Source organism: Somniosus microcephalus, chromosome 3 (assembly GCF_052327205.1).
Source record: "Somniosus microcephalus isolate GS21.2 chromosome 3, FLI_Smic_1.0, whole genome shotgun sequence".
NCBI classification, from domain to species: Eukaryota; Metazoa; Chordata; class Chondrichthyes; order Squaliformes; family Somniosidae; genus Somniosus; species Somniosus microcephalus.
The window spans coordinates 269,173,436-269,185,751 of record NC_140989.1 but is presented as its reverse complement, the minus strand read 5'-3'; the positions used below and the strand labels follow the sequence as shown (position 1 = coordinate 269,185,751).

The window sequence follows — 12,316 nt, the reverse complement described above, 5'->3', positions numbered from 1 at the left end:
CGTATAAATGGAGAGGCAATCCCGCAGATGAAAGCATCACGAATCATTTCTTGGCGGTACAGCTCAGCTGAGGCTGCCTGAAAGTTACAATCTACGCTGAGCCTGCGAAGTTCTTGCAGGAATTCGTCAATTGATTCCCCTGGCCCTTGTCGGGCTGTGGCCAGTAGATGTCTAGCATAGACCTCATTTGGGGTCTTCGCATACAGTTTCTTCAGTGCCCGAATCACCTCTTCGTAAGTATCCCAGTCATCAACATATTCGAACACTTTTGGGGTCACATAATTGACAAGTATCTTCAATTTAGCAGGAGCATCCGCTTTACATTCATCCAGAAAATTCTCAAAAGTACGATACCAATGCTTCCATACCCTGCCAGCTGCTGGTGTATTCGGGTCCAAGTCCAGACGAATAGGTCTAAGGATTTTCTCCATGATGGGTGGTTCCCTGGATCCTTAACTTCCGAGTTTGTCTGAAGGTCTAGTATTTGTCAGTGTAAATGTTTAAGTTACTTAAATTGATGTAAGAAAAAGGAGACTTACCATCAAGTAACTTTAAAGTAAGCTTTAAGTAACTTATAAACACACTATATACACAAGAGAGGTCTTTACCATGCCTCTGGTAGAAGCCTCTTACAATACTGAACAGACCAGTATTTATACCAGTCCAACAGGAAGTGACATATGACAGGAAGTGAGGTATGTACACAGTTCATAGTTCACAGGAAGTGATGACATAACTTCCCGGAAGTTATCATTTTTATCACAGTATGTTTAATTCCCAGTCATGGTCACCCTGCAGCCATGTTTCTGTAATGGCCACAAGATCATACCCATATGTAGTTATTTGTGCCGTTAACTCCTTCATTTTGTTACGAATGCTACGTGCATTCAGATAAAGAACTTTCAAATATGTTTTGTGACACTTAGTTCCTGTTTTTTCCCCTTTTACTACTTTACCTTTTACTCCATACCTTCTGTCCCTTCCTGACACGTTCTGTTTTCTAATTTCCCCACTGCTACCTAAGTCTATGACCTTCTCCGTTGTCATTTCTGTTATTTGGTCTCTAGAAACCTCCCCCGCACTAATTAGTTTAAAGCCCTCTCTACAGCCCTAGTTATATGATTCGCCAGGACTCTAGTCCCAGCACTGGCCAAGTGGAGTCCATCCCAACAGAACAGCTCCCTCCTGTCCCAGTACTGGTGCCAGTGTCCCAAGAAACAAAACCCATTTCTCCCACACCAGTCTTTGAGCCACGCATTTAACGCTTTAATTTTATTTATCCTAGCCAAATTCGCTCGTGGCTCAGGTAATAATCCAGAGATTATTACCCTTGAGGTTCTGTTTTTTAATTTCACCCCTAGCTGCTCATACTCCTTTAACAGAACCTTCTTCCTTGTCGTATCTACGTCGTTTGTACCAACATGGACCACGACAACTGGATCCTCCCCCTCCCACTCCAAGTTTCTTTCCAGCCCAGAAGAGATGTCCTTAACCCTGGCACCGGGCAGGCAACACAGCCTTCGGGACTCCCGCTCTTGACTGCAGAGAACCCTATCTATCCCCCTAATGATACTATCCCCTACCACTACAACATTTCTTTTTACTCCCTCCACTTGAATGGCCCCCTGTACCACGGTGCTGTGGCCAGGTTGCTCATCCTCCCTGCAGTCCCCGCTCCCGCCCTCACAGGGAGTAAGAACCTCGATCCTGCTTGACAAGAGCAAGGGCTGCGGCTCCTTCAACACTACATCCTGGATCCCTGTACCTTCCTCACTCGTAGTCACACCGTCCTGTCCCTGACCACGGACTACATCTACAGTAATTAATTTCATAGGTGTGACCACCTCCTGAAACATTGAATCCAGGAACTTCTCCCCCTCCCTGATGTGTCGCAGTGCCTGAAGCTCGGTCTCAAGCTCTTTAACATGGAGCTTGAGTTCCTCTAGCAGCAAACACTTATCGCAAATGTAATCACCGTGAGCCTCAATGGGGTCCACCAGCTCCCACATTTCACAACAGTGACGCATCACCTGTTCACCCATATCTGTGTAATTAATTAAATTTCTTATTATTGGTTATGAAGACCCTCTGCCTCGATATAGATGATATTTAATAGGACTTACTAACTTAAAGGTATAAAAGAGAAGGAAGAGGACCTGCCAACCAGCTGATCACCAACCTCCCTCGTGAATGCTGTCTGGGGGACCTGTCCGGTTGAATTGTCTCGCTGCTCCACGTCCTCAGTGTTGGATTAGCCTGAGAGAGGGAAGCAAAACAGAGCAAAAAGCACCCCCTCACCTCCCACTTGTCCGAACTCTCACACTTACCGAACTCTACTTACACTCAATGCAACCGCACTCGGCGCTACCGCACTAAGCCTGCCCCTTTTTATACCCGGATTCTACTTCCGGTTTAAACTCCCCAACAGCTTAATTTACTCTAAAAAATTTAACTTACTTCAAATAATTCACTTTTTTACTCACTGAAATTCAGTAAATGCACTTAAAAGACTTTTTCTGCCACTTACCAAAGTCTGCTTAAATTCAATGCGTGACCGCCAGACAGAGTGAAAGAACTAGGAAGGTAGTGCAGGAGTCCCCTGGGTCCATCTCCCTCTCCAGCAGATTTTCCATTCTGGATACTGCTGGGGAGATGGTTTCTCGGGGAATGCAGCAAGAGTGAAGTCCGTGGTACTACGAGTGGCTCAGCTGCACAGGAGGGGAGGAAAAAGAGTGGGAGAGCAATAGTGATAGGGGATTCTATCGTAAGGGGAACAGATAGACGTTTCTGTGGCTGCAAACGTGACTCCAGGATGGTATGTTGCCTCCCTAGTGCCAGAGTCAAGGATGGTATTGAATGGCTGCAGGGCATTCTGAAGGGGGAGGGCGAACAGTCAGAGGTCTTGGTGCACATTGGTACCAACGACATGGGTAGAAAGAGGGATGAGGTCCTGCAACAAGAATTTAGCGAGCTAGGTAGCAGATTAAAAAGCGGGACCTCAAAGGTTGTAATCTCTGGATTACTCCCGGTGCCACGTGCCAGTGAGTATAGGAAGAGATGAATGCATGGCTAAAGAGTTGGTGCAGGAGGGAGGGCTTTAGGTTCCTGGATCACTGGGTCTGCTTCTGGGGAAGGTGGGACCTGTACAAGTCGGACGGGTTGCACCTGAACCGGAACGGGACCAACATCCTTGTGGGGAGGTTTTCTAGTACTGTTGGGGCGGGTTTAAACTAACTTGGCAGGGGGATGGGATAGGGAGTGGAGCTATAGTAGGGGGTGATGCACAGCCAAATATAGAGGAAAAAACAAGTCAGCCTGGAAGGCAGAGCAAATATGTAACAGCACAAGGGAGTATGGCAAGGCTGGATGGCATTTATTTTAATGCAAGGAGTCTTGCGAGTAAGGCACATGAATTGAAGGTGTTGATGAACACATGGGAGTATGATATTGTTGCTATCACAGAGACATGGTTGAGGGAGGGTGTCGAAATCTCGACTCCGAGTAAGACTCAAACACAAGCATTACCGTCAGATTGTTAGTTTATTTTACTTGCACAAGGAGAGCGTCCCGCTAAGTCAAAGGCTAGCAGAGACTCTCTACCGAATTACAGATTAACAACATATTTATACAGTAAAGAAACAGGTTATGGTTTCATCATGTGTCTTTCTAGTCAGACAAAGGGACAAAGAGTTCTTCAATCCTTAGCTAAGTTTCTACATATTTCTAAAGTCTGGCGTAGAGAAAGACTATTGATAATACAATGGGTAGTTATTTATTCCAGACTATTTAATTAAGACCATCAGTATTGTTTGGAATGTAGTTACTTCATACAATATGTTTCTTCTGTTATCTGGTGGCCAAGCCTCTGGCCAGGTGGCCTGCTTAAGGTTCCCTTTACTCATGTAAATGGTCTTTGTTTACAACGCAGATAAGCAACGGTTTACAGTGTTTAGTCAAGGTTAACAAGTTTAAGGAAGGAAACGAGGACATTTCTGCAGAGGCTTCTGGGAGGACCGGGACTCCATTTTGTTTGTCAAAAAGGGGCACATGTAACTATATTCAGTTTTAAAAGGTACATTTCCACATTGGGCAGGACTGGCAGCTCAATATTCTGGGGTATAGAATCTTCAGGCAAGACAGAGGGGGTTGTAAAAGAGGAGGGGGTGTCGCAATATTAATCAAGGAGTCAATTACTGTTGTAAGGAGTGATGATATCTTAGCAGGTTCCTCAATGAGGCCATATGGGTAGAACTTAAAAACAAAAAGGGGGCAAGCACTTTGCTGGGAGTGTACTATAGGCCCCCAAAGCGTCAGGGGGAGATAGAGGAACAGATATGTAGGCAAATCTCAGAAGTGTAGAAATAATAGGGTAATAATAGTAGGGGATTTCAACTTCCCCAATATTAACTGGGATAGTCAGTGTGAAAGGCTTAGAGGGTGCGGAATTCTTAATGTGCATCCAGGAGAGCTTTTTGAGCCAGCATGTAGAAAGTCCTACAAGAGAGGGGGCGGTACTGGATCTAATTGTAGCGAATGTAGCCGGGCAAGTGGCAGATGTGTTAGTAGGAGAGCATTTTGGTGACTGACCACAATTCGGTGAGATTTAAGGTAGTCATGGAAATGGAAAAAGATGGACTGGAAATAAAGGTTCTAAATTGGGGGAAGGCCGATTTTAATATGATAAGGCAGGATCTGGCCAAAATAGACAGGGATCAGCTACTTACAGGAAAATCCACATCAGAGCAATGGGAGTCTTTCAGAAAGGAAATAGAGAGAGTACAACGCCAACATGTTCCCATAAAGGTCAAGGGTAGGACCAACAAGCCCAGGGAACCCTGGATGTCAAGGGATATACAAGAATGGATTAGGAAAAAAAGGGAGGCTTTTGGCAGATACAAAGGACTAAAAACAGTGGAAGCCCTAGAGGAGTATAGAAAGTGCAGGGGGGTACTTAAAAAAGAAATTAGGAGAGCGAAGAGGGGGCATGAAAAAACACTGGTGTTTTATAAGTATATTAAGGGCAAGAGGATAACCAGGGAAAGAGTAGGGCCCATTAGGGACCAAAGTGGCAATCTGCATGTAGAGCCGGAAGATGTAGGTGAGGTTTTAAATGAATATTTTGCATCTGTGTTCACTATGGAGAAGGGTGATGTAGGCATAAAAATCAGGCAGGGGGATTGTGATGTACTTGAACAAATTAGTATTGAGAGGGAGGAGGTACTAGCGGTTTTAGCGGGCTTAAAAGTGGATAAATCCCCAGGCCCTGACGGGATGTATCCCAGGCTGCTGTGTGAGGCAAGGAAGGAGATTGCAGGGGCTCTGACACACATTTTCAGAACCTCTCTGGCCACAGGGGAGGTGCCAGAGGACTGGAGAACAGCTAACGTAGTACCATTGTTCAAGAAGGGTAGTAGGGATAAACCAGGGAATTACAGGCCAGTGAGCCTAACATCAGTGGTAGGGAAATTATTGGAAAAAATTCTGAGGGACAGCATTAGTCTCCACTTGGAGAGGCAGGGATAGTCAGTATGGCTTTGTCAGGGGGAGATCATGTCTGACCAATTTGATTGAATTTTTCGAGGGTGTGACTAGGTGTGTGTTTGAGGGTAGTGCAGTTGATGTAGTCTACATGGACTTCAGTAAGGCTTTTGACAATGTCCCACATGGGAGACTGGTCAAGAACGTAAGAGCCCATGGGATCCAGGGAATTTGGCACATTGGACCCAAAATTGGCTTAGTGGCAGGAGGCAGAGGGTGATGGTCGAAGGTTGTTTTTGTGACTGGAAGCCTGTGTCCAGTGGTGTAGCGCAAGGATCGATGCTGGGTCCTTTGCTGTTTGTAGTGTACATTAATGATTTCGATATGAATGTAGGAGGTATGATCAGTAAGTTTGCAGATGACATGAAAATTGGTGGAGTGGTAAATAGCGAGGAGGGAAGCCTCAGGCTACAGGACGATATAGATGGGTTGGTTAGATGGGCAGAACAGTGGCAAATGGAATTTCACCCTGAAAAGTGTGAGGTGATGCATTTTGGGAGGACTAACAAGGCAAGGGAATGCACAATGAATGGTAGGACCCTAGGAAGGACAGAGGATCAGAGGGCCGTTGGTGTGCATAAACATAGATCCCTGAAGGCAGCAGGACAGGTAGATAAGGTGGTTAAAAAGGCATATGGGATACTTGCCTTCATTAGCCGAGGCATAGACTATAAGAGCAGGGAGGTTATGATGGAGCTGTACAAAATGCTAGTTAGGCCACAGCTGGAATACTGTGTGCAGTTCTGGTCGACACACTATAGGAAGGATGTGATTGCATTGGAGCGGGTGCAGAGGAGATTCACCAGGATGTTACTTGGGCTGGAGCGCTTCAGCTATGAAGAGAGACTAGACAGGCTGGGGTTGTTTTCCTTACAGCAGCGAAGACTGAGGGGGACCTGATTGAGGTGTACGAAATTATGAGGGGCATAGATAGGGTAGATAGAAAGGAACTTTTCCCCTTAGTAGAGGGGTCAATAACGAGGGGGCATAGTTTCAAGATAAGGGGCAGGAGGTTTAGAGGGGATTTGAGGGAAAACTTTTTCACCCAGAGGGTGGCTGGCATCTGGAACTCACTGCCTGGAAGGTAGAGGCAGGAACCCTCACAACATTCAAGGAGCATTTAGATGAGCACTTGAAACGCCATAGCATAGAAGGCTATGGACCAAGTGCTGGAAAATGGGATTAGAATAGACAGGGCTTGATGGCCGGCGCAGACAGGATGGGCCGAAGGGCCTCTTTCTGTGCTGTATAACTCTATGACTCTAGGTCTCTTCTGCCCATGGGAAGGGAAGAGGAACTCCCTGTGTGCTGTGACTCCCTCCATAAGCATATGGAGGGAGTCATGGGAGAGCCTGGGTGCAGCCCTGCACCTCTGCCGTGCTTGTCAGTATTTGCAGCACCTCAATGCTGTAGAACACTGACAGCACAAATGTCAAAATAAAGTTGGCCATGGTCCCTTTAAGGAAACCGGCTGATGATGCATCATCAAATGACATCACCAGACCTGCTTCCTCTAAGTGGCTGGCAAACGCAATGGGCGGGCTTAACAAGCCCAATCAGGGGAAATTAATTTCAGAGGCTGGGATGGAGACAGCAGCGGGGTCGGGACCCGCCACCGACCTGCCGAGGTTTGTAAAATCGCGGCCTAAGTTTTCTTAACTCATATTACTGTCCAGGTAATAAGTTACTGAGGAGCGTTAATCAAGCCACAGTCACTTGCAGTAGAAATACTCTGCCACTACAATTTTTTTGGTTATCTGACACACACAGACCTCAGCTAGGACCATTCTACCCTTCGGGACATTGGTTTGCATGGTTATATGGAGCTCAGTGGAAAGAATCCCAGTGTCCAGCTCTCGCCACTCGCTCCCGCAACCGGAGCGAGGTGCTCGGCGAGTCGGGCAGAGGCAGCGCAGCGCGGTGAGCAGCAGCAGCAGCCAAGCCGACCTGCTGGAGCACATCAGCCGGCAGCTCCTCGGCGGGAAGGAATTCCGACTGGGAGGAGGGGAGCCGAGCATGGCGGCCAGAGGCCGACCCGTGAAGAGAGAGAAGTAGGCCCCGGGCCGTGGAGCGTGGAGCCGGCGATGGTGAAGAGGAGGCCATATTGGAGCATTCACATCCCGACGATGTGTTCGGCGAGTCAGGCAGAGGAGCGCAGCGCAACGAGCAGCAGCAGCAGACTCACGACACGCTGCAGCACGTCAGCCGGCAGCTCCATTTCGGGTAACTCGCAGTCCGGATGGGAGGAGGGGAGCCGGACATGGTGGCCAGAGCGGGAGAAGCAGGCCACCACATGTGGAGCCGGCAACAGTGAGGAGGCGGCCGCGGTGAAGAGGAGGACGGAGCGGCTGAGGGACATCGTGCTCCCACTGCCATGGGAAGCCATTGTATTGACTCTGAACGCGGCGCTGTATATATAGCTGACGCGTCCCTACGGGGAACAAGCATTCCATTGTACTTGTTACATATGGCAAATAAATCTAATCTGAATCTGTTTTCCCTTTTTGTCACAAATCTACTGTATACCTTGGTCCTGCATTCCACATATGGCCAAAGGGAACTCTTCTGTTACATGCTTAGGTGTTCAAATCATGATGTAGAACTATTTGGGCATGTCTTATACACCACAAACTTAAATCTGCATTTGGACTTTGCTGACACAAGGTATTCTGATTCATTAATTTCGAAGAGACCCACAGTGGTCCAACAGTGTAAGCTGGATGATCGGGCATGTCTAGACTATCACTTCAGCTCAAGAGATCCTGAGCAACCAAACCGGTATCTTGCATCAGCAGCCTCCACTTCTCTCTTCAAAAACCAAATTCCCAAATTACTCAATGAAAAGAGTAGAACTGATTTACAGCCATGGAGAATAGAGAGAAAAAGACCATGTCATTACTGACGGAATTGGCTAAGTCAGTAGCTTGCGTAGGAGGTTTTGCCTCCTTTAAAAAAATTCTCATTGTCTTGGTGAAAAGAATAGGACTGATTCACACTGTGAGGCAGTGTGGATAAAGAGAGTTGCCATTACAACAACTCGAAGAAACTGAACGTAAGGATTTCCCCCCCAAATTTTAATGGCATCAAGGAAAATAAGATATTGGCCCAGTAATTCCTGTCGGGGGCTTGCCGCGCGTGCAAGCCCCCGATGTGCATTTACCCGGCGCGCCGACATCTGAAACCTGGCCCGCAGTGGATTTTCTGTCAGTGGCCCGGTTCTGATCTCGGCGCGCTGTGCTAACCTGACCCAGCGGCGTAGTTAGTGCGATGTGCCGGCTGGGATCAGGTGAGCACTGTTCAGCCAATCAGGGGAGGGGAAACTTCATTCATAAGTTTGATAGTAAAGACTGTCAAACTCATGAAAAGTACGGCACCCCAAAACACTACTTAAACTTTAAATAAAATTTTAAAAAGCATCCCAATAATTAAATTAACTATGAATAACTTTAAAAAACTATTTTAAACAATTAATCAAATTTTTGAAAAAAATAAATTTTTTAAAAATAGGGTCTAAAACTAAACTTACCTTACTGTAGATTCTTTAAAAATAATAAACCTGTGGGGGAAAAAAATTCTAAATTGTACTAAAAGACCACTTACCTGTAAAACTAAGTACTTACGTGTGGTTTTTCAATGCGTAAAAACCGGAGCCCTTTACACATGCGCAAATCTGTAAAAATACAGGAAATCCAAGTCGCACGCGCTGCCCAATACCGCGCACGCGTTCAGCCTCTTAACCCCTTGGGTCAGAGGACAGGAAATGCCGGTTTTCAGCGCATGCGCTGTGCATGCTGAAAACCGGCAATTCCTCCTGGCACACGCGTGAGTACCCTGTCCGTACTCACGCGTTGTGACAGGAATTACTGGGCCATTGCTTTATCTTGCATGACATTGAACACTCCTCCTTAGTGCGTATGGCCAGAGGCCTCCTTATCCTCAACCTGTTTCCTCTTTTTCCTTCCTGTTTCCCTCAAAGAAGTTTTGTTTACTTTGAAAATTCTAATTATAAAGAAGAAAAACACACTCTCTGCTTTCTGTCTAGATGTCTCTCTTTCATAGGTATTAGCAAACAGAATCTCTGCCTCATAGCTGTAATCAATTACAGTATTTGCCTTCTAATTGTCAACAAAAGACTGGTGAATGAATCAGCTGGCTTCAAAATTCAACTATTTTTGGAAAAAAATATTAGCATGAGCAAAGACTCTCTTCCCTCTCTTCTCGTGCCATAAATGTGGTGTTAGCAGCCAGTAGAAAGTCTAAATGCTTGGAACTGCTTTCCAAAATGACTTGGTGACCTAAATTCAATCACGTTAAGCTTACTCAAGGCTGTACCTGATGGATGGTTGTTGGTTTCAGAGCTGTTTGGAGGGAGGTTATAGAAGAAAAGAAGAAGAATAATTTGATATATATGTATCTTTTATTCTTGTTACGAGCTTGCTTCCTGACTCCCAATTAGAGCGGTATTGTCAATAATCACAGGCTAGTCAAAAATTTGCCTTTCAGATGAAAATGGCTTTGTGGAGCAACCCAATGAGCGAAAAGGTGTAAAGCAAGAGATTTTCTATTCCCTTGACCCACGGAATCAAGCTACTGAACATCTTTTAAGCTCTGCTTCTGTTTTTATTCAGGCTCGGACACAATGGCAACAGCAGTTTGAACAGCAGAGGAAGGAGTTGGAAACTGGTCACAGGAGAAGCCTTCAGCAATTACAGACCAGCCTAGCAGAGCTGGAGACTGTAAACAAAGATCTTACTGAAAGGCGATACAAAGCAGAAAGCGTCATCCAAGAAATTAAAGCAAAGCTCTCAGGGCTGGAAGATGTAAGGATTCTTCAATTCCATGTTAAGGAAAATGAGAAATTTAGTAATTGTTATAATAAACTTTCCATGCAATTTTTGTTAATAGGAATGTCACAGAGCAAAACAAGAAGTCCAGTCGTTGCATCGGGAGAATTCGATGCTTGATGCAGAATGCCATGAAAAGGACAGGTTGATTAATCAGCTGAAAACTCGTGTTGCTGTTTTCGAGCAAGAGATCAAAGACAAGGACCAGTTGGTGTCCAGAACTAAGGAAGTATTGGAAGCTACTCAGGAACAAAAGGTATATGCATTTTTTGCAACATTCCAGTGATACTTTTGATTTAGAACTGCTTACTTTTCAATGTTGAAAGACTTTCAAAGAGATGTATACAACAGTTCCCCAACAAGAAAAAGGCCGTTTCCATAAGTAGACCCACATTTCCTAGACAATGAAATTTGCATCGCTATGTGTGATTGAACAGGATAGTACAGCACAGGCTTAACCATTATCCTTGTAATGTCAGATTACACAACAGAGACCACATGGGCTGCTCACTGCTTTATGTCCTGTTCACTTTAAAAGGGCATAAATATATGTCAGATTGAGTGCAGGCTAAGTTCAATCTATCTATATATTATATATATATACTTGCTGAAGTGCCCAGCGGTGCCGAGGCTTTTTCGAGGGCATGTTGTTGTTGGAAGAGAGAGAGAGAGAGCGACTGGGGGGGGGGCGGGGAGGGAGGGAGGGCGGGGGGGGAAGGAGGGGCGGGGTGGAAGGGAGGGGAGGGGGGGGGCGGGGGTGGGCGGGGGGGGCCCCCCCGAGGGTCGCGCCCCCCCTGAGGGTCGTGGCCCCCGCAGAGTGTCGCGGCCCCCCCCCCCGAGTGTCGCGCCCCCCCCCCCGAGGGTCGCGGCCCGCCCCCCCCCCGAGGGTCGCGCCCCCCCCCCCCCCCCGAGGTGAAGACCCGCCGATTGCGGCTGTGCGAGACGGCCGGCGGGCCCCGGTTGCCAGGGTAGCCCTTGACGCTCAGCAAGCCCCGGCCGAGCCAGAGAGAGACGCCGCGTCTCAGCTCCTGCTGCGCGCGCACCCTTTAGTAAGGTAGCGGCGCTGGGCTGAGTCCCGCCCCTCCAGCCTTCGAGTGGGGCTGGGAGGTGCCTAGCTCGGGCGTGGGTGCGGAGGAGAAGCCGAGGCTTCGAGGCCTACCTGGAAAAACCGGGAAAGGTAGGAAAATTAATGAGATTAGATAAGTTAATTCGTTTCTAAATCATTTTTTTAAAAAACATGTGTTTTAAAAGCAACGTTTTTTTTTAAAGACGCAGAAAGCGGGAAAGAGAAAGGAAAAGTTTGGAATCAAGATGGCGGCGACTCACCTCGGTTCAGAACGATAAGGCCCGGCCACACACGCACCGATTGGTCGACCGTCAGGTCACCAAAGCGTAGGATTGGTCAATCGTCCCGTCACTCGACCGTAGGAGGGCCCGGCCGCACGCGGCAGCAAGCCGTCGTACGATTGGTCGACCTCGAGGTCACTCTGTCGCTAATGAGCGGATAATGAGATGCTAATGAGCGGGAGCGGATAATGAGATGCTAATGAGCGGAATGTTAAGGTTTTTCGGATACCGCGGGCGCGATTTTAGCCCGGCCGAAACGTAAATACGCTTAAAACCGTTTTTGGAAAGGTAAGCTTTCTTTCGACGTAACGCACGCGTAGGTACGCCCTGTAACTTTCGAGCGCATAGCCCGACAGATGCACACGCGATGACAGACAGAATGACAGACAGACAGATTGACCGATTTATTTTATATATATAGAAGATATATAAAAGGATCGTGGTGTCTTGTCTGTCGCATCACTCAAAAGTTATAGAGCGTACCTACACATATGTTATATCAAAAGAAAGCTTATGATTAGGGGAGTCTCATAGGCGTATTTACTTTTTGGTCAGACAAAAATTGTTTCGAACAGTATACAAAAACC

At 46.9% G+C, this 12,316-nt stretch overlaps 1 protein-coding gene across 2 annotated transcripts in view; it reads left to right on the top strand.

The window, feature by feature from the left end:
- The window catches only part of LOC147121913 (spindle assembly abnormal protein 6 homolog), an 84,673-nt gene that overhangs the window by 35,948 nt on the left and 36,409 nt on the right, over positions 1-12,316 (top strand). For both annotated transcript variants that reach the window (XM_085982478.1, XM_085982479.1), the window contains 2 exons: positions 10,167-10,358; positions 10,444-10,638. In XM_085982478.1, coding sequence (XP_085838604.1) covers positions 10,167-10,358; positions 10,444-10,638 — 387 coding nt within the window. The remainder of the gene's footprint in view (positions 1-10,166; positions 10,359-10,443; positions 10,639-12,316) is intronic.